This window comes from Alnus glutinosa, chromosome 7 (assembly GCF_958979055.1).
Source record: "Alnus glutinosa chromosome 7, dhAlnGlut1.1, whole genome shotgun sequence".
NCBI classification, from domain to species: Eukaryota; Viridiplantae; Streptophyta; class Magnoliopsida; order Fagales; family Betulaceae; genus Alnus; species Alnus glutinosa.
Genome location: NC_084892.1, coordinates 1,208,871 through 1,231,792, shown reverse-complemented (window position 1 = coordinate 1,231,792; position 22,922 = coordinate 1,208,871). Strand labels below are relative to the sequence as shown.

The 22,922-nt window shown below is 33.0% G+C and overlaps 1 protein-coding gene across 1 annotated transcript; it reads left to right on the top strand.

The window, feature by feature from the left end:
* The first annotated feature begins 11,397 nt into the window (after window positions 1–11,397).
* LOC133872193 (probable 2-oxoglutarate-dependent dioxygenase SLC1) lies at window positions 11,398–14,175 on the top strand. Its single transcript, XM_062309637.1, has 5 exons — window positions 11,398–11,678; window positions 11,784–12,073; window positions 12,292–12,542; window positions 13,046–13,391; window positions 13,571–14,175. The coding sequence occupies exons 2-5, from the start codon at window positions 11,795–11,797 to the stop codon at window positions 13,814–13,816; spliced, it is 1,122 nt and encodes a 373-aa protein (XP_062165621.1). The 5' UTR covers window positions 11,398–11,678; window positions 11,784–11,794; the 3' UTR covers window positions 13,817–14,175.
* The last annotated feature ends 8,747 nt before the right edge of the window (window positions 14,176–22,922 follow it).

Below are 22,922 nucleotides of genomic sequence, written 5' to 3'. Positions count from 1 at the left end.
GGAAGCAGATCTATACATGGATTAACGGCCACTGATTTGTAAGATTATTGGGCCTGCCTTTTGACTGCAATTGCGAGGAAGTAGCAATGGGCTTCTAACGGGCTCCAAATCCACTGTGAGTCCGATAGAGGTTGGGTCCAGTTTAATTTCCATAATCCCATGAATTTGTAATTAGATTTTATGTCTTTATACGCTGATTCTTTTGTTCAGAAGACCAATTAACTGTTCATGGGTCCCCACAAGTCCCACAACCTTATGTAATGAAAAAAAAAGCAAGGGCAACTAAGAGTGCATTTGGTATCCGATTTTAAATCAAATCTCTTACGAATTGTAGGTCAGAAACATATGTTTTTCAATTGAATACTTCTGCTCTCTGTTTACATGTATATATAATAGTAGACATCTATTCCTATTAGGCTACTACTACCGGTTTCATGGCTAGAATAAAGGATAAAGGATGAAGGATTGATCCTTATATTATGGGATCAATCCTTTATCCTTTCAAATAACAACTCACGCTTATCCTCTCTAATAACAACTCACGCCTACACTCCCCCTCAAGTTGGTGCATACAAATCCTTAATGCCTAACTTGTCAAGTGAGTTGTAGAAGTTCTTGCTGGACACTGCTTTGGTGAGTACGTCTGCTAGTTGATCTTCAGATTTGATGAAGGGAAATCGAATTATCTTGGACTCGAAATTCTATTTGATGAAGTGTCGATCTACCTCCACATGTTTGGTTCGATCATGTTGGACAGGGTTATGTGAGATATCAATTGTTGCTTTGTTGTCGCAAAAAAGGTCCATTTCGCAACTAGGAGCAAAACCAATTTCGGTTAATAATCTTCTGAGCCAGAGAAGCTCGCAAAGACCTTTAGCCATCCCCCGGAACTCAGCCTCAGCACTTGACAAAGCCACCACGTTCTGCTTCTTACTTCTCCATGTAACTAAGTTCCCACCGACAAACATGAAGTACCCTGATGTGGATTTTCTGTCTGAAATATTTCCTGCCCAATCTGCATCCGTATATCCCTCAATCTGGAAACTCACGCTTATTCTCTCTAATAACAACTCACGCCTACAAAATCAAAGATAAACTGTAATTTTAAATGATAAATTGTGATTTTGTTAAATGTTTAATTGCATTTTTAAAAAATTAAATTTTAAAAAATCGCAAACCCAAATAAAACAAATGAATTACGTATGCTCTAGACTCGAAATAATTGGAAATAATTGGCCATGATTATTTAGTTGGATGCTTGGTGGGCCTTGTCTTGATCTCACCAAGAAACAACTCGATAAATGAAAAAGAAGACATTTTTTATTTAGCGAAATCAAGAGTTGGGTTGGGAGTTAATTAAATTGTTTCTTAATTGCATTGAGAATGAAACTCTCAAGATAGTATAGATTGTTTTGTTTTGTTGATATGAAATGCTTACTCATTCTTTTTTTTTTTTGAAAAAACAAAACAAAACAAAACAAAAACTCTCAATGCAGGCTTTTTTCCCTTTTTCTTTGTTTATTATTATTATTATTATTATTATTATTATTTTAAGAGCATAAAGAAAGATCAACAAGGGCCTTTTCACTGTCCCGGCAAATATAATTGCAACGGAAATGACATGATAATGCTTCTTGAATAAGATCGAGAGACAAATCATTTTGTCCCGTGATGTGCGCAAAAATTTACATTTTTGGATTACATCACATAAGAGTATTGAAGTATTGACCATTTTGATTTAGGGAGATTAAACTTACAAAAGTCTCAAACTAGGGTATCAAAATTTTCAAACGTCTCAATTACAAGTATTTCGTTAGGATTTGCTGTTTATTCTTGCCGAAATTCTCAAAAGATCCCTATTTTTTTTAAGAAAAAAAATTATTAAGATTTAAGTGTTAGTAAGAATTTAACGAAATTTGCAAAAATACCCATACCTGAATCTTTTAAAAAATTTATATATATTTTTTTAAAAAAATTATGTATTTATTTTTAAAAAATATAAATACATTAGTATTTTGAAAATTTTGACAGAATTTAACGATAAATCCTAACATATTACTTTTTTATTGAAACGTTTGAAAACTTAAATACCTTTATTTAAGACATTTAAAACTTCATTATTCTTAAATCAAAATGATCAATACTCTATGTAAAGTTATCCCTTATTTTTAAACTTATGAGGAAGTGGAGACAGGGGTAGGGGTGTAAGATGAGCTCGGCCACTCGTCAGCTCGGCTCGATTCGGTTCGGTTAAACTCGATTCGGTCTCGGTTTGAATAATAAATGAGCCGTTCGTGAACACAATAATATATTCGAATATTAAACGAGACATACTCGTATAAACTCGGCTCGATTCGGATAGACTCGGATAAGCTTGTATAAACTCGTATAACTTCATTTTTACAATTTTTTCTTAGTATTATTTTAATTTTGTAATAAGAACATCTTAAGTAAAAATGAATCATCATCCAAATATGATAGATATAGCTTGAATTATTGTTGTGAGTTTAATTTTATAGATTTGTGTGTACATAAGTGTGTTTGTGAGTATGTGTGGTTATATGTGTTTGTGTGCACACATGTAATTTGTGTATGTGCATAACAAATTTATATACATACATATAAACTCGAGATTATATTATTTAAGATTCAAGTTAATTTATTTAATGAACTCAGATGATAAAATTTTAATAAGACTTGATTAATTAATGATTAATATGGATTTATGAAAATATAAACAATCATGATATTTACTTTATATAAGAAATGAATAAGTTAATTGAGCAGCTCGTGATAAGATCGAGCTCGACTCGTATTCGAAATAAAATTAAACGAGCCAAGCTTGAACAGAATATTTCGTTCGATGATAAATTCGAATTCGACTCGTGTTCGAAATAAAATTAAATGAGCCGAGCTTGAACATTCAATACTCGATTCGACTCAGCTCGAATACAGCCCTAGACAGGGGTGCTAGAGGTAGATTGTTGGATTGAGTTTGTGACTTGCGAGTAGATAAAGTATTGTACTGCTTATACATCCTATGATTCCTATAGAGGAGGAATCGATCGTGCGATTATCCAAACCAATGAAAGGTTGACTTCCAATGTGATGTATTCATGTATATATATTTATATAATGAAGTCAGTAGCATAATGAAAAAGAAAAGGATGGATTTATGTTTATTTATATAAAAAAACAAAGACTTCCATACAAATTCGTTACGTTTCTGCTAAATGCCATGGGCTTCCAACTAATTCCGTGCGCAAAATATACACAAAAACCCGAGAGGACAATATGTAGATGGCCGTCTTTAATTATAAGAAAAAGTATATATATTCTCCTTAAACGATCATTTAATTGTTAATATTCCACCCACAAACTATCAATTGTGTCAATGTCTTTCCTTAAAGTATCAAATAATGTTAATATTTTCTCAATGACAAAAATATTGTTCATAAAATTATAAAAAATCTGAAAATTATATTAAAACAAAAACAGAAACAAAAAATGAAAAATAAATTAATAAACGGAAAATAAAAATAAAAATCAAGGGTTTTTCTTTTTTCTTTTTTTGATTTTGTTTTATATAATTTTTAGTGTGGCCACCCTCTTGAATTTTCATTTTTTTTTTATTTCTTTTAATATTTATTTAATCTTTCAAAAAAAAATTGTTTTTTTTTAATATGTTTTTTTTAGTTTTATTTTGTCTTCTTCGAATTTATAGGAATATATTTATCTGATTGAAACTTTTTTAAGGTTATTTTTATTTTTTTTGTTAGCTTTGGGAGAACATTATCGTAATTAGTAATTTGAGAACACATTGATAAAAGAGCGGCAGTTTGAACTTTGAAGGGGGTACATATGTGTATATTTTTTTCTTAATTCTATATTATGAATTCAGAATTAGCTCAAAAAATTTAAAAATAAAAACGAAGAAATTGTTAATAAATCTACATTTTTAAATCTAGTAGGCCAAGGGACATGTCAAATCTAGTGTATAACGGTATATTACAGCTAAAGTCCGCTGTTATCATTAAAAAATAAAATAAATAAATAAAACAACATTAATGCAAATATTACTTGTTAATAAAGAAATGAATTTTCAAATAATTAAAAACCCAAACCCAAATAATTGATCGAATAATACATTACTGAGAGTCAAACAGAAAAAATATCCACGAACAAGATGATGAACCCGTGAGATGTGAAGGACGTTGATATGACAAAAAATATTCGGTGCATTACATGTCCATCACATTCAATATTGAGGAGCTGACGTGGACCCCAGAAAGCATGCAACGAATGGGGGATAAAAGGACAAAGCAAAAAGTTTTAGTGGCGAGCAGAAGACATGGAGGTCGACCAGCTTAATTGGCACCACCCCGACCACACACAAACCTCACTGTTTCAACCAACGTACGCAGGCCTCCATGGCTCCATCCTTTGACCTCAGCTCACTCCTGTTTCTTACGAATTATTTAAGGCTCAAGTGACCTAAAACAAACACCGTTGAAACCTTTTTTTTTTTTTTTTTTTTTCTTTTTTAATAATTAAACAGCGTTGAAACTTGAAAGTCGACGGAATTGGCTAAGGAACATAGACCCATAAGAGTCTAAGATTTTGGAGTTTGGGACCATGCTAGAACAACTTGAATTTTCCTCAAATTAGGTTTGAATATTTTTAATTTTGGTTTATTAAATTGCAAAAACGTTTCTCTAAAGACAAATGACATCTAAATAGATTAAGAATTAGAAAAAAAAAATTATAACCTAATTTGGAAGAAATAATTTAGTTATAAAGAAGCAATATATATAAAGAGACAACGTGATGAATACGTCATATATATAAAATGAATGCCCAGCTGCACACGTACATATATATATATATATACAACATTATTGTGTTACTATTTTCGATAAGTTTGATTTATATAAGTACAAAACTTTAGAGGTCAACAGCTGTAATCCAGGATAAGCTTAATTAATTTGGTGTGTGAGTAGGATGAATGCCATCACATGTCTTATTTATCCTTTTATTTTATTTTATTTTTCTCCAAGGATCGATACAACTGCAAGTTAATTCCCTGCGGTTTCTCAGAACGAGGGTCTGTTAGAAATAAATATCTGTGTGATAATCATGCCAAAATATGAATATTATAATTTTCTTTTTGGCTGAAAAGGGAGCTTTTTTTTTTTATTTACAATAAAATATAAAATGCTTAGTGCAACAATATGCCAACATGCTTGCATGGCCTCTCTCAGAGGATATATTTAGCTTTGATACCATTTTTGGCCACGTGGCATTGTATAATTAAGTTTAATGTTTAATAAAAAAATTAATTGACGTACTTAATCATAAAATGTCAAATGTGATCGATCATGACAGGTTGTTAATTAATTAATTGGGTCTCTATATAGCTAGGGCTCGCCGCATGCATGTCCATGTATTGTGTATATATATATATATATCTGATTTTTGAGATGAAAAGACTAGTTAATTGGTCTGCACACATGTAATTTGGGTTCACGGGGCACCATAACAATAAATATTGCTAAGCTAGCTTTCGTTTTAATTTTTAATCGAAGTGGGCAGAAAGCTTACACCAATTAATCAACTCATCCTCTTCATCCACATGCACATTGTAACACTAAAAAATCCTTTAATTCCAGCTAGTAGTACTCTTCTTATTATACATACGAACTTAGGGTTGAGAGGGATTGAGTTCAATGTATTTGTTTGTTTGGATAGTTAGCAATTCGATAAGATAAGTGTAAGAGAACTCATATAGAATTTGTTAATTTGAACAGACACGTCCTCTAACAAATAAGCTCTATAAAAAGTCTTTTTACAATAATTAGTTGTCCAATCTAGCTAGCTACCAGCTAATTGTTAGGAACTTAGATTCGATCAAGAGAGTCATGGCCCTCCAATTTTAAATTTTTGTCTTTATATATATATATATGGTTTTGACTAAGGGCGGAGGAAAGGGTCAAGATGGGTCAAATGACCCTGATCCTCACCCGCCCAAATTTTCTAATAGTCTGTTTGGTTCGAATATTATTCAATATTCAAACCGGATTTTTATTCGAAAATCCACAACCTGCAACCAAGCTGAATAAAACTCACCAGCTGTTTGAATATAATGTGAATGTAGTTTGAATTCCGAGGTGAAATGATAGAGGCTTGAATTTTGTTCTTTCTATGCTATCAATTAACATAGGCGTGACTTTTGAGTTGTAGCATTAAATGCTAGTCTGAAACCGGCTGTTCAGTAGCATATTTTGAGTTTTGTAACATATTTTTTTTTAAAAAAAAAAAAACTGAAAAAAAAAGTAAACTAAAAAGAATTAATTTTTTTTTGAAGAAAAATAGGAAAATGGGGTGGCCAAAAGCCACCCCGGCCCCTGAGGGTGGCCGCGCGCCACACCTCGACCCCTGGGGGTGGCTTTCAAGCCACCCCAAATGGATTTCGGAGCGGCCCGAAAGCCACCCCTGAGCCTTAGGAATGGCCCAGAGGCTACCCCTGCTACCGGGGGTGGCCAAGCGGCTACCCCCAGTGGCCGGGGTGGCCCGAAGGCCACCCCTGGGAACAAAGGTGGCCGTGCAGCTTTCTCCAGTGGCCGGGGTTGGCTGCGCCCGACTCCCTGAGCACTAGCGGTGGCTTTCGAGCCATCCTAAATTGATTTCGGGCCACCCCTGGGGTTGGGGGTAGCCGCGCGGCTACCCCCAGTGTCCTAGGAGTGGCTTTCGAGCTACCTCAAATGGATTTCGGGGGTCGGGAGTGGCCCGCGGCCACCCCCAGGGGCCGGGGTGGCTGACACTATATATATATATATATATATATATATATATATATATATATATATATATATATATATAATAAAAATAAAACTAAAAATAAAATATTAGATTTTTTAGTTTTTAATTTTTAATTTTTTTTGTTGTTGTTCTTTTTATTATTAGTTTTATTATTTTTCAATTTCTAAAATTTAACACTTATTTTCATAACACCAATCATTATACACAACTTTTCATACAATCCAATTATTTCCAATCACTTTCTACCATTATAAAGCACATTTTCTAATTTAAAAAATTCAACACCCAAACACATGTTCGAAAAGAATCTAAATTATATTCAACATTCAAATACATTTTCATTGTCTTAAAATCCGCAGTCAGATTCAAAATACTATTCATATTCAAAATATTTAATACCCAAACAGACCATAAAAAAACTCACAGTACATATAAACTGATGACTTGCCACTACAAATAACTTTGTTATTAGCCACTTGCAATTAGCCACAGCCAATTACACGTGGTAAATTCTGTTGTGTTTAAATGCACAATTAGCCGCGTGTCCCTTTATATATGTGGCTATTTAGCCATGTATCATTTAGCAACTTGCAAAAAATACGTGGCTGACAGGAATTTATTTTTTTTGAAATTCTAGCCGCGTGTATTTCAATACACGCGGCTAAAATTTTTGTCCTTTTTAAAAAAAAAAATTGGCATACATCGATCCGGCCAGGCCAGGCCAGGCCGGTATCCTTTCTTCTCCAATCTGGCATACATCCGGCCAGGCCAGGCCAGTCTTTTTTCTTCTCCCATTAATCCATAACCAAAACAACAGCAAATTCATTACACCCAAACCCAGAAAACACAGCAAGAAGCCAGAAAAAATAGCAAGAACCCGGCCATTCAACCCAATCGCCCGAAACCCAAAATCAATACAAGATGGGAAAAAAAACAACAGCATCACGCCGGGACCAAAACAACAACATCACGCCGGAAATAAAACCCAAAATGGGGAAAAAAAAAAATCAATACAAGAGAAACCCTAAATCATCAAACCAATTCGTCGGAAATTATCAAACCAAAACGCCCAAAACCCAAAATCAAATTCAATACACCCAAACAACAGCAAATCGCCGAAAATAAAACCAGAAAAAAAAAAATACCAATCCCTGAGAATCGGTCGCCGGAAATCAATCTCCCTCTTCCATCTCCAGCTCCGATCGGTCTCCCTCTTCCATCTCCCTCTGTGTGAAGAAAAGAACAAAAAAAAAAAAAGGAGATTTAGGAACGAAGAGCGTGGGAAAAAGGGAAAGAAGGAAAAGAAAAAATACACGCGGAAATCATACCACAGACCGGATCTCCAACTCTCTCGGTCTCCGTCTTCCATTTCCCTCTCTGGCTCTCTGTGACTGTGTGAAGAAATAAGGCTGGGGAAGAAAAGAAATAAGGGGAAGAAAGAAGGAAGAAGGGAAAGAAGGAAGAAGGCAGAAAAAAGAACAAAGAAAAAAGAAGAAGAAAGAACCGGCCATTAATATTATCCTTGAAGGAAGAAAGAAAAAGAAAAAAGAAATGATAAAGAAAAGTCAAACAATGCGGGCGGTGCAGTTGCAGAAGAAAAAAAGAAAAGGAGGGAATTTTGAATCACTTGGCCACGTTTATTTGATTGGCCGCGTGTCAAAAATAAACGCCGCTAATTGGCCGCGTGTGCAAAATACACGCGGCCAATTAAATAAACGTGGCCAATTGACCGCGTGTGCAAAATACACGCGGCTAATTGGCCGCGTGTATTTTTTACACGCGGCTACTTGTTTTTCGCAAACAATCTGTCACGTAGTTATTAAGACACGCGGCCAGTTGGCCGCGTGTCTCAGTAACTGTTACTGTAGACACGCGGCAAATTACAGTTTTTTTTGTAGTGTGCCCACCATTAGACAAAAAATTGCCCCATGTAACTTCATTGCTGACATCACACTTAAATGCCCAAAGCTTTCACCGACTTTACGAGTGAGCATAAAAGGTACTTTAAATTATGAAAAGTAAATAATTCTTCACAAAAAATCAAACATCGTTTTACAAGTTTTGGAGAATTCGATGCAACCTTCTTTAGCTGTCGGACTGCACCAAATCTCAAAATCAAAAGTGTTACAAACAACCACGGCTGTAACAAAGTGCGGTGAAGATTCTGCGAAATTCGATTGCAGCCTTGAATTAGTTCACGGATTTGAAAGACTTGTTTGCATAGATGTAATGTTCTGAATCCTCCTAATGTTTGGGATGACTTGATTGAGGAAGGGTGCAGCCATTGGAAAACTAAGTCCATGTTGGGGGTGACTTGCAAATTGGTTCTTAGTGTGTATAGAATTTGGAAGGCTAGAAATGAAATCAAATTTGGTGGCCAACCGAGAAACTGAGGAACAAATCTTGAAGATGATTTTTGAGAGGTGCGTGTGGTTTCGGCTTTCTGAAAAATGAAGATTCAACAAGACTTTGGAGAATGTTAGACTTTGTCTTAACTAGGAATATTGATGTAAATATTCTGGTTTAGTTTGTGTTGATTTGTTGTACAATTAATTCTTTTTATTAATAATAGTTCTACTTAATTATTCAGAAAGGGGGAAAAAAAAAAACTTTACTTTCAATCTTGATTCGTTTTAACAAAAATCTTAGCCCTATCACTGATTTTAACTCTAATTAAAACTAGAGTTAAACCTCGATGATAAATTCTGTTCTGTTCCTGTTTCCTTGGATCACGTTAAGAAGGAGAATGTATCTATATTTCCTCACCAAACGTACGTACGTACGTAGGTTTTCTCCGTGTAAACAAAGATTACTGGTTGGTCGGTCGTTGGTCCAACGCATGCAGTCACAAGCCCAAAAGTTGTTTATAATTTCTGAACCATGTACGTACAGCTATAAGAAAACCTAAAGGATAATAATTTTATGAAAACCAATATTATTAATATGTGATTTATCACGTCGAAGACAAGTCACTAAATTTGAAACTTAGTAACGTGTTAGACCTTTTGGCACGTTACTAAATATATGTCCCTAGAAACCAATTATTTTTCTGTAGTGGATTAACCGGGTTGATTCCGGTGGTAAAGGTAGTCTTGATTTTTGTGGTATTTTTATTAATTAGTTTAAAGTTTGATTTTTTTTTTTTTTTTTTTTTTTTTGTTTTTTAAGTGCGAACAATTCTTTAAGATTACTAGTTATACCTGTTAGCACAGTCAGAATCTTACCGATCGTTATGGAAGGAGTACTTTGTTCGAATCCGGGGCAGTAGGGTTTCCCATAATTAAAAATTATAATAATAAAAAAATTTAAAAAAATCATCTTATAATTAATTTGTCAAATAAAATAAAGCGACAAATCACACTATTACATCATAAGACTAGGTAAACCGTCATATGAATTAAGTATTTTTTCTTTGACAAACAAGTTATTAATTTGTCAAATTTCTCGTGACAACATATAGGGTGCGCGCGTATGAACCCCTCCAAATTAAGCTGATCATGCAAATAAACAATATTATTTGTTCTACATATCTCCAATTTAATCATTCAAGATCGATGCCTCGTCAAAGGTTAATTCTGCACTGAGTAATAATTAATATCATTATTCATTATATATAGGCAGTCAAAATTGGTATGAAAAAATCAATTGCCATGTGTTTGACCCTGATTGTTGGCCGGTGAATATTTAAAAGTATATATAGGTATATAACAAAGTGAAAAATAAAAAATAAAAAATTCAACGGTTTAGTATGGTAAAGGAATTAATAATCTTACAATTTAGTGGTACGTACTCTTTTTTTTTTTTTTAGAAAAAGATTCATTAATAACTCTTGATCTTTTATCATTTTTGCATTCAATCCTCTATTAAAATTTTTCACTAAATCTTGTCAAAATTCTCAAAATACTCTTTTTTTTTAAGAAAAAAAAAAAGAAAAAATTGTAAGAATTTAAGTGTTGGTTAGAATTTAACAGAATTTGTAAAAAAACCTGTGCCTGAATCTTTGAAAAAAAAATTATTATTATTATTATTTAAAAAAAAATTATTTTAAGAATTTTGATAGGATTTAACGAAAAATTCTAATGGATGGTTGAAATTAAAAAAAATTAAAAAATGAATACCTTAAATTGACATTTTTTAAAATTAGAAAAAAAAAATTTAAAAGATGAATACTCAAAATTAATATTTTTTTAAATTTATCCTTCTTTATAAGGTGGAGGTGTAAGACTTAACCCATTATAGCTAGTATATATATATATGCATGGGATTTGTAAAATTTATAGATGTAAATCTGAGGTTAACCTATTATGAGTGTGTGTGAGATTTGTAGAATTTATAAGAATTAAAGGTAATTTTACGATTTCTTTAAAAAAAAAAAAAAAAAAAAAAAAAAAAAAAAAAAAAAAGGAGCTCTACTAATTAATAAAAATGACTTGCATGGTAAAAGTCAGCCATGATTTCCTGCCATTTATGACGTTTTCTATTTATAATATTTCTAGAGAGAGAGAGAGAGATAGAGAGAGGGAGCTTCACCTATAAGGGTAGGTGGTAGCTAAGGAAGAGGACAAAGAGTTACAGTTGAAGTTTTTTTGGTCTGATGGCCTGGACAAGGAGGGGTTTTCTTTGGTCCCTACTCCCTACCCATCTCGTGCTCTGACTGGACTTTGGTCAACGATTCGTTACATGGATTCACAAACCCGAAGCTGGTTGAGCGGTTTCACAAAACCTTGCTACTGTTCTACTCCCCCTTGTTTCTCTACTATATAAACCCCTAAACCCCTTCTCATTATTCCACACTTCATTTCCTAGTTTTTCTCTCTCACTATCCCTTTCATCTCGATCTCTTCAAGCCTTCAAATTTGGTATGTATATATCCAATCCATATATATATATACGCTCTCTCTCAAGTTCTCAAAAAATAAAAATAGAAGGCTTATAACATAATCTTCCTTAATTGTAAATTTCAGGTTATTACAACATGTCTCCTGCAATGGCGCTGAATACTGAGACAAGGGAGGATGATACAGTACAGTACCAGAAAGGAGTGAAGTACCTATCTGATAGTGGCATAAACCAAGTTCCCAACAAGTACATATGGCCTGTTTCCGATCGACCCAATGTGAATGATGGGGAGCTCAATCAACTCAAGAAAACTCTCAAGCTGCCCATCATTGATTTCTCAGAATTGCAAGGTTCCAACCGGCTACAAGTCCTCGAGTCTCTCGCTAATGCTTGCGAGCAATATGGTTTTTTTCAGGTAGGTTTTTTATTAAACGTTTAAATTTATCTTAAACTATTAGGATAAATAGCAATTTAAAATCCTATCTCCTTAATTCATTTATTTTCTATTTCAATTAAATATTAGCTACAGTCTTTTTTATCCGTTTAAATTTTTAAGATAAATGTTCTAGGTAAGTGTAAGTTAACGAGCTAGCTTCAAAATGAAGAAATTTTTTTGTTGGTTAATATATGCAGATGGTAAACCATGGCATTCCAAGCGATGTTATAAGCAGTATGATCGACGTGGGCACAAGGTTTTTCGAGCTCCCAATGGAAGAAAGAGCAAAGTTCATGTCTTCCGACATGCGTTCGCCGGTCCGATATGGGACAAGCTTTAACCAGACCAAAGACACTGTTTTTTGTTGGAGAGACTTCTTGAAGCTAATGTGTCATCCCAATATGTCAGATGTTCTCCCTCATTGGCCTTCTTCTCCCGTAGACTTGAGGTGAAAGCTTAGCTTCATATTCTTTAATTATTAATCTTTCTTCAATATTTCTGTGGCTCAGAATCGATCGATGACTTAGGCTTTGCAGGATTAGCTCCACCTTTAATTTCTCTAACTTAAATAAGAAGTTGAGAAGTTGACTTGAATAGAAACAAAATAATAAAAATAAAAGAAGTTGACTTGTGTTAAAATATTATTAAATTATTGAATCCATCTTTTTTATTTGTTTAAATTTTTATAATAATTGATAATTGAATATAATATCATAGTCGAATTCTTGAATTTGAACCGTTAAGAAAGTATTAAAATATTAATTAATCTTTTCTTAAATTTATTGTAGAATAACAGATGAATTAACAACATGCAAATGGATTGCTCCTAATCGCTTATTAAAATTATATTAAGAATAATAATTTTGAATAAGTTGCTTCTAGTTGTCCGCCACTTATATTGTAATCTAATTAATGACCAATTATGTTCCTTGTTCATGCTTAATTAAACAGGAAATCGGCTGTTACCTACGCAAAAGAAACAAAACACTTGTTTCTAATGCTAATGGAGGCCATCCTAGAAAGCTTGGGACTTGTGGGAACCACAGAGAAGACGACAGAAGAAGATGACATTTTAAAGGAATTCCAAGATGGGAGCCAGCTAATGGTTGTCAATTGCTACCCTCCATGCCCCGAACCCAATCTAACGCTAGGAATGCCACCTCACTCCGACTATGGATGCCTTACACTTCTTCTCCAAGATGAGGTCGAGGGTTTACAGATTCAATTCCAAGACAAATGGGTCACTGTTGAACCAATCCCCAATTCATTTGTTGTCAACGTTGGTGATCATCTTGAGGTGGGTTTATCAAATTAACCTCAAATTTTTGCCATGAACCAAACACGATCGGATAAAATGCATCGTATAACAATTTATTAAATAATATTATTTGTCGCTCATAAATTTTGAATTTTTTGAAATGCAATATTAATGGTTAACAACGATTTATTGACTGATCACTTTTATTTGTCTTTCAGATCTTCAGCAATGGAAAATACAAGAGTGTTTTACACAGAGTCTCAGTGAATTCTAAGAAGTCTCGGATATCGGTGGCTTCTTTGCATGCTCTTCCTTTCGATAGAATGGTCAAGCCATCGCCTAAACTAATCAACGAAGCGAATCCAAGGCGTTACATGGACACGGACTTTTACAGTTTTCTTGACTACATTTCATCCTGTGAACCCAAGAGGAAGAATTTCTTGGATTCTAGGAAATTAGGTTGAATTAAGGAAATTAAGTGAAATTCAGAAATATTGGAAAAGACGTGCATGTTCACTTTTCTAGCATCAATTTTATGAAATGGAATGTACCTTTTCTTTTCTTTTCTTTTTCTTTTTCTTTTTTTTCTTTTCTGTTTTTTTTTTTAGAGGGTGAAGGGTGACGATATATCAAACCCTAAACATGCTGTAAACTACTAAACCCGACCTCACCTGCTGGTGTTAGAAGACAACTGCAATTGAAATTTAGTGTGAATCAGCCAATCTAGGCACATAGATTGTGTCGAGGTTGATCTAGCTAGCTAGCTAGCTATATTAATTGTGTTTGAAAATAATAAATATATCTAAAGCTTTTTGTATTTTTATTTTTGTCTTATTTTACAATGTTTACCTACTACATTTTGTTTTTTGCACGGTAAAAATATATATATAATCTAAAATCTATCCAAACCCTACCCACCCTTTTATCACCTGAGCTAGCTAATTAAACCAAAGCCTAGCCTACTGATTTTTGTTTGGAAAGTTGTAGATGATAGAGATGGAATCAAAATCCATAAATAAGCATATTCCATGTACTCCTAATAATTAGATGTTTATTAATTATCAAGTAGTGACTCAACTTTCTAAGCATGTCATAAGTATAATTATCTAAAATTACACGTAACATTATTACATATAATAATTGCAAAGTTTTTATTTTTTTTAAAGATTGTATTTTTCTTCAAAAATATAATTATACCAAAATATCTAATTAAAACTTTATATATATCAACAACTAAGAACTTAGTTTTTCAAAACTGTCACTGGCAACAGGCTACATCCTTTACAATATTATTAACAATACACTGGAGATTAGAAGTTGCCATAATTAGTATACTAAAATACACACATCTAATACTATAAGTATTTTCACTATTGACTTCAAGTATGTCAGTCTTTTCAAAAAAAATGAGGCTTTCAGTCAGCCTCTTTCATCATAGATCGAACACTTAAACAGGTTTCGTCTTCGTCTTTCTCTTCCTCAATCGCATCTATAAAAAGTATAGGTGAAAGGGTGAGTCCACGGCACCGCAAAAATTTACTTTGCTTGAATTCAAACAATTGATCATTTATAATATGAGCCATCAATTGTTTATAAAACATCTCATCATTATATAGTGTTTATTAGACAACCACATGTGTAGTGTTTTCACAAAAGAGTTTTCAATAAAGTATGGCTAACCATGGACTATGTGACAGACAATTTAATACATAGTAATAAAACATAAAATATATTTCTTTGCATTTTCTTATTGTATAATTAACTCAACATTTCATAATATGAAGTAATAAAATAGTTCATAGCATGATGAGTAAAACATTAGATAAATCAACATAATTTATGCACAAACATTGCAGAACATAACATATCATCATAACAATAAGTGAATTTATACTCCTACTTATCCTTAAGAGTTTGCTAAGTGTTATCACACTTAACTGCAAGGTTACTAATAATTTATCCATCTTATAGCTTTGAGGTGTTAAGCGTGTGACCTCACTTAACCGTTAGACTGTTATGCAACTTTGTTTTCCCCCATTCCTAACATCAAAGTGTTAGGCGCATAATCTCCACCTAACAGTTGGGCATTTGCATGCAGTCATACATAATTTCATATAATATTATCATTTTCACAAATCACATTTTTCCTTCCAAAACCCAATCTCTTTTCATAAATCATTTCCTTTAAAAAAATATTTTCATTTAACACATATGCAAAACATATCAAAATATGTTCATAAATGTAATCAAAATAACAGGACTCAAGAAAACATATATAATGTACTTTTGTAAAATTATAATGCAGGGTCAGTAAGATTAAACTTACCGTTTAGGTTTATACTCTTTAGATGATTTTCTGCGTCTTCTTAAACTTTCTGCATCAATATTGTACCTTCATATTAGCTTATATTTTTTTATTTCTTATTCCTAATTAACCTTATTTTAAATCCTAAAAATTCGGGCAGCATAACGACATGTTTACAATGTCATAATGCAACTAGCTTGGGCATCATAACGACAAATCTAAATATCTTAATATTATTTGGATATCATAATGACATATCTAAAATATCTTAGTACTGTTTGGGCATTATAACGACTATGTAGCATTTCCACGTATTTTTCATAAGAGGTATTATATTACTACGTCGACATTAGTATAATATTTATTTGAACCTCTAGCATTATTTAGGAATTACAATGGCGCTATTGTAAAATACCTAATAATATTTAGGCAGCACAACGACCCATTTGTAATTTTAAAAGAATGATTGAATATAATATATATCATTCCCTGAGACATTCAATCACACCTTCCCTAGTAATTTAGGCATTATATCAACATAATTTAAATTCTAATAACAATAATATATGGACATAAACTAAGGATAAAAGAATTAATACCTAACACTCTCGATCGCTTCAATTAGCTCTAAAGCTTAATTTTTATTCTTAAAATATTTCTCTTTTTTTTTTTTTTTTCTTATGAACTGATCGTACGAGAGAGAGTGAATTTTTGAGTGATTTTTTTTTTTTTTTACTGTACTGACGGGAGTATTTATAAATTATAGGCAATTTATTGGGATACATGCAACTGGAATTTTGGATAAGGTAAGTTTAAGCGGTTTAGTGGGCGCCGAAATCCAGTTTTGGTTTTCCCACTTGTTTTTTGGTCCACAGCTTCAGCGTACGTTTGTTCTACTTCTACATACTACAACATAAAATGTCCTACTTTTAGGATATTTGAAACAGTCTACATTCAACATCAAATCCTTTCTCTTTTTAAACAAGCCTATATATGATGCCTATCTGGATCTTCTTTATTATCATTACTTATTTTCTTTTTCTTAAAGTCATGGACGTAAGACCCAAATTTTAAGACCTTTTCTTTTCTTTGACTATTCTTAACTTAAGCTCCAACTCTTTAGTAAATGATAGAGAGATTTTTTTTTTTTTTTAAAAAAAATTAAAACCTATTAGTTTATCTTTGTGCAAACTACAATTTTTTTTAATTAATCTATTTTTCTTTTAAGTCTGATCGTTTAAATCTTAAATGTCAAATTATTTATAATGTGAATTAATAGAGCTTAGTTCGAACTGCATGTCCACTTCTGATTTCAAACTGAGAATATAAAATTAGGCATTAAATATAATTTTCATATATATTTTATTAAACTAATTAAAACTATTATTTATATTAAAGGATTATTATTAGTCAACCTAATAAACTCATTGGATGTTACGAAAAATTTACCATTTTGGTGTTTTCACGTGACTAATTTTTTCTAGTTATATTAAAGTATTATTAGTCAACTTAATTTTTTTAAAAAAATTCTTACAACTCAATTTGAAGAAAACAAAAAAAAAAAAAAAAAAAACTTTGTCCGCCAACAACCTAGTTTTTGTTGCATGCATATATAGGCGGTGGTCGGCCAAGAATAAAAACTACTTACCGAACAAAAGAATGCACACCCCTTATTATTTTAAAGATAAATGTTAGAAATTATTTTTTTAGAAAAAAAAAAAAAAAAAAATCATTTTACCGATGTAACACTATCAATCAACCATTGGATCAGCTCTTCTTAATAAAACAAAAACAAATATAAGAACTTATATCAATAAAATAGAATAAAAGTGTGTATATTTCATTATTATTTTATAAATTTTAGCAAGAGGGATACTAAAAAGAACCCCCCCCCCCCCCCCAAAAAAAAAAAAAAAAGTTATTAATTGGCTGGCCTATGGAATGCCTTAAATTACATCTAAAAGTTAAAAGACGCCTCTCGGTCGATAGCCCATAAAACACTTAAATTTTTATGAATAATAAAGAGAAAAGGGATGAACTTAATTAATTAAAGGTATTTCATAAATTCATGAAGAATTCTTCAAGTGAAGCATTAATATATATCCCACTATTGTGGCTATTACGTACCAATTATAATATATTAATCATTCACTCTCTTTATTGTCTATATAAACAATTATTTTTTTCTTTTTTTTTAAAAAAAAAAAGGTCAAAACTCCATAAAACGTCGGGCGCCACCTCCTGCTGATCGAATTTGACAAAGCCAATATCAAAAGAAAATTTAATGAATATAGAAAATGAAGCCGCCTGTGTCCAAATCAAATCAACCTCGTGCTTGAATTTCAGAAGAGATGGCTTGGGCTAATTCTAAATATATGGATTGACTTTGGACGGAGACGACCTTATCTTAGTTGACCCACATGCTCGTCGTCGCCCGAACTCGACTTCCTTCCTACTTGCTGCCGTTAATTGCACGATATTATTCCCCATGCTTGGTTTCAAAAATTGGTCAAATGTCACAGCGGGGCCAACCGTACCGTTAGATCAAATTCGATTATCTCAAATTATTTTTTTTAATTTTAAATAAATAATTGTGAGAAAGAGAAACTATTTATGAGATTTACTTAATCGAATAAATAGTTGGACAGTTCAATTTTTATTTAACCAGGTGAGTTTATAAGGACTCTCTCACAATTATTTGTCTAGATTCTAATCCACAATAGAGTCCCAAAAACTAAGCAATTTTGGTAGTTATGTTAGAACTTAGAAGAGGACGCGCGTGAGAATATTCAATTGTTTGTCATGGTGGTCGGACAATTCAAAATTTATTTAGATAATTTGGTTCTATACATGGTCTTTCTGATAATAACTGACCCAATTATTAGCAATTTGAATAACTAATTGTTGTGGGTCTTACTCTATAATTTTCACATGTTGCGGCAAAATGGTTCTATTACGAAAGAAAAAATTAAAATAACAAAAAAAAAAAGGAAAAGACAAATTTGTATGATTGTATGAGAAGCAATATAAAGTCATGAACAAGATTTGGAGTCCGTTTGAGTTTGTAATTTCAAGAAGTGCAATTTAAAGTAACGATTTCAAAATGTACGATTTGAAAAAAGTGATTTTAAAACATGCAGTTAAGCGTTTGGTAAAATCGTAATTTAGCCTTTAAAATCGCAAATTAGCCTTTAAAATTCTATTTTTTTAAAAAAGCATAATCTTACCTGCGATTTGAAAAAGCAGATTTTCTACGTTTTCAAATCACAATTTTTAAAAACGTAGTTCTTAAACGATTTATGTTATGCGATTTGGTTTAAAATCGCACTTATTGTCTACGAAATAGCAATTCCAAATGCACCATTGGTCAGTTCAGTTGGAAATGAATTTGTTGAGATTGAGACGTGTTATTTGTGTCGTGTTGTAAGGTATATATTCTTATTACAACACGTTCAGTTTTAACTAAAACTATATATAACCCAGATACGATAGTCATTTACATGTATTGTTTTTTGAGTAATGTTATATATATACCATATTTTTAGCCCACAATTATCTCATAATGTTAATGTGACAGTCTCAATTAACCTTTGAATTTTTTTTACTTTAGCAAGAACTAATCCAAGGCTTAATTGTGACTACTACATTAACATTATGAGATAATTATGAAATAAAAATGTAATTTATAGCCTTACTCGATTTTTTTTATTTTTTATTTTTTATTTTTTATTTTATAGCAAAGTACATGTTCAGAGGAAAAATTAAAGTCAAATTTTGTTATGATCTTTAATGGGCTATAAGTTAAAGCCCAAATAGAAAAGGCCGAATCTTCATAAAATGGCCGAATGTACGATTTTTTATTTGCTTTTGTTTTTGTGGGTTTTTCATCGAGATCCAACATAGTAGGACGTTTACTAATTACTACTTCGGAAACCAAGTGTTATCAAACTGCACTTCATATTGTTCATAAATCGATGATGACCAAATTAAGACAAAAAGTGTCTCAATTTTTTTTTTTTTTTATTTATTATTTTTTTTTTTAAATTATACTCAAGCAGTTATACCTTTCGTAAGATCTTTAAAAAAAAAAAAAGTATAGTTTTTGTCGGTTAAATTTTAAAATTTCAATTTCAATTTTTTAAAAAAAATTTATTTTAAATATGACATTTTTCACAATTTTGTTTGTGGGACTAATGAAAGATATGTTCTGCTTACGGATGTATTCATGCATGTATATGACTTAATTACTAATACACTTGATGCTGAGAATTTTTACTCTGTCAAATTGGACGCTGGACACCAGCAAAAATAAGAAGACTATCAGGAGTTTGAAACATTGCCGACGTGAGTCGCTGGAGAGCTTTCAATAGTTAAATTAGATAATTTTTTTAAAATAACCTCAATAAAATTTTAGGTCACCTTTTTTCTTGCCATACATTGTATGGAGTTTGTGACTCCTTGTTATAGGATTTTTGAGGTGTTAATGAGTTTTCTTGATTTTTCGAGATTTTAGAGAAGATCTCTTGAACGGTGTTTTTTGATTTTTCATAATGGGCACATAACTGTGTAATAGCTGTCTAATAAGCAAAAAAGTGAAGCAGGAAAAAAGAAAAAAACGGAAGAACGGACGAAGAAAGAAAAGAAGAAGTCAAAAGTAAGCTGAAGACTCTGAAAGGAGTAGTGATAGGCAGGGGCCATCCTGCCGGCCCCTGCCCGGCCCTTTCCTACGTGGAAAGGGCCACCTCAGATTTTAATTTTTTTGTTTTTTATTTTTAAAAAAAAAAAAAAAAAAAATTCAAAATTTGAAAACAAAACCAGATCGTTAAGCTCATTTTCGCACTTTTCTTCCCCGACTTCCCCCCAAATTTTCCCTCCCTCTCTCCATCTACCCAAAATCCCACCGCCGACCACCGTCCCGCCACCGTTCCGAGCCCGCCCAGGTCGTTCTGCCCGCCACCGTTCCGAGCCCAGCACCGTGCCCGCCACCGTTCCGAGCCCGCCCAGGTCCGAGCCCGCCCAGGTCGTTCTGCCCGCCACCGTTCCGAGCCCAGCACCGTGCCCGCCACCGTTCCGTGCCCAGCACCGTGCCCGCCACCGTTCCGAGCCCGCCCAGGTCGTTCTGCCCGCCACCGTTCCGAGCCCGCCCAGGTCGTTCTGCCCGCCACCGTTCCGAGCCCAGCGCCGTTCTCCACCTCCGGCCAAAACTTAGGGTTCCGGCGACCCATTTCCGGCCCAGATTTCCCCCATTTCCGGCTCTGGTACCGATCTCCCCCATTTTTGCGTTTTTTCAGTTGTTTTCAGAGTTGCTTCCTTTAGTCCTTAACATTTCCTTTCCCTTCTTTCCCTTAACTGTAACATACTGTTAGCCCCCTGTGAAAGCCCTCTCTTCACTAAGCTATGCCCAAGTATTCCCACAGATTTGATAATTGTATACGTTGTAAATGAAAAGGAATTCCCTGTTTTAGCTTGCTTTTGTGTCTTGTTCATTTGATAAAATATTGCAATATTTTATACCTCAATCTAATTTGATAAAATATCTTGTTCATTTGATAAAATATTTGATAAAATTTGTATATACCTCAATCTTAAAATATAACTCTATCTAATTTATTTGGTCAATTACCCATTTCCAATATATATACCTTGAAATCTTGATGAAGAGGCACTGTCCCTAGCTTTCACAAAAATTAATTGAAGTGAAGTGGAATATAAACTATCCTTGTGATGAAGAGGCAGCATGGGTTTAAATCCTATCTTATATATATATGGTAATTAACTCGATCTTGTGGTCCTTAAACAGAAGATAGGGGATGCTTTTATTACTCTCTCAAAAGACCTGAAATCTAGATTATTATCTCACACTTGTAAAATTATATTACATCTTTTTTTTTTTTTTTTGACATGAATTACATCTTTTCGTACACTATCAAACTGTCACGTGCATTAATATACGTATACAGTACATTAAAGTTTCCACCACATTCAGAAGAAATCTATGATGGAGTAAAGAGACCTACTTACCAAACAAGTGAAATAGAAAAAATTCATTTTATGGTTCAAATCTATTAGAGTTTACAAATTTAAAATATTTTCCCCAAGTTTGAATGCTTTGTGATGTAAATCGGTTGGTACTTTTTACCTAAAAATGCATGTAAGGATCTGAAACTTTATTTTAACCTGGAAAATATATTTATCATTTAAATGATAATGCATTGATATGAATCTTTATTTGTTACAGAAATTTAGAAATGGATTTATCACAATTGGACTTGATTTCACAACACGAAGATGATTGTTCATTGACACATATTGAACTTGATGATGTTGTGCCCATCGAAATGGACCCTCAAAATGGTATGTTGGACACTTCATGCTTACCTTTAATTTTTGTAACATAATAAATGTTATTATTTATAGTTGGGTTCTTTACACCATATTTATTTATTTTTTTTCATTTTGTGATAGATGGAAATGAAATTGTTGCTAATGACCAATTGAATGATGGTGTGGATAATTGTCGGTCCAAGGCCAAGCTCATAGATGGAGATAAAGTTGTTGAGGAGCCTAAGAGCGGTATGCTATTTGGCTCCATAGAGGAAGTCGTTGACTATTATAGGAATTATGGAAAGCAAGCGGGCTTTGGTGTAACACAAAAGAAGAAGAAAAAGTATGAAAATGGAGATGTACACTACATCAGTCTGACATGTGCTCGCGGAGGCAAAGCATCATCCAGTTCAAGTAATAACCTGTGCAAGGCTAGCAAAACAAGCAAAACGGGGTGTCAGGCTACTTTGAATGCAACGTTAGTGGATACATCGTGGTATGTGACAAATGTAAATCTAGGGCATAATCACGACTTAAGCCCAGGTAAAGCGAGATACTTTCGGTGCAACAAGAAGTTGGATCCTGCTACGAAGAGAAAGCTTGATATAGATGATAGAGCTGGAATCCGCACCAATAAAATTTATAACGCACTAGCCGTTGAAGCGGGGGGTTATGAGAATCTTACATTTGGAGAGAGAGAGTGTCGCAATTATATTGCGAACTCAAGACGCCTTCGCCTTGGTACAGGAGGTGCCGCAGCACTTCGTGACTATTTCAATAGAATGCGGAACGTAAATGATGATTTTTATTTTGATATAGATGTGGATGATGAGTGTCGGCTAAGAAATGTTTTTTGGGCTGATGCACGAAGTAGGGCATCATATGAAGATTTTGGTGATGTGGTTACATTTGACACAACATACTTAACCAACAAATACGAA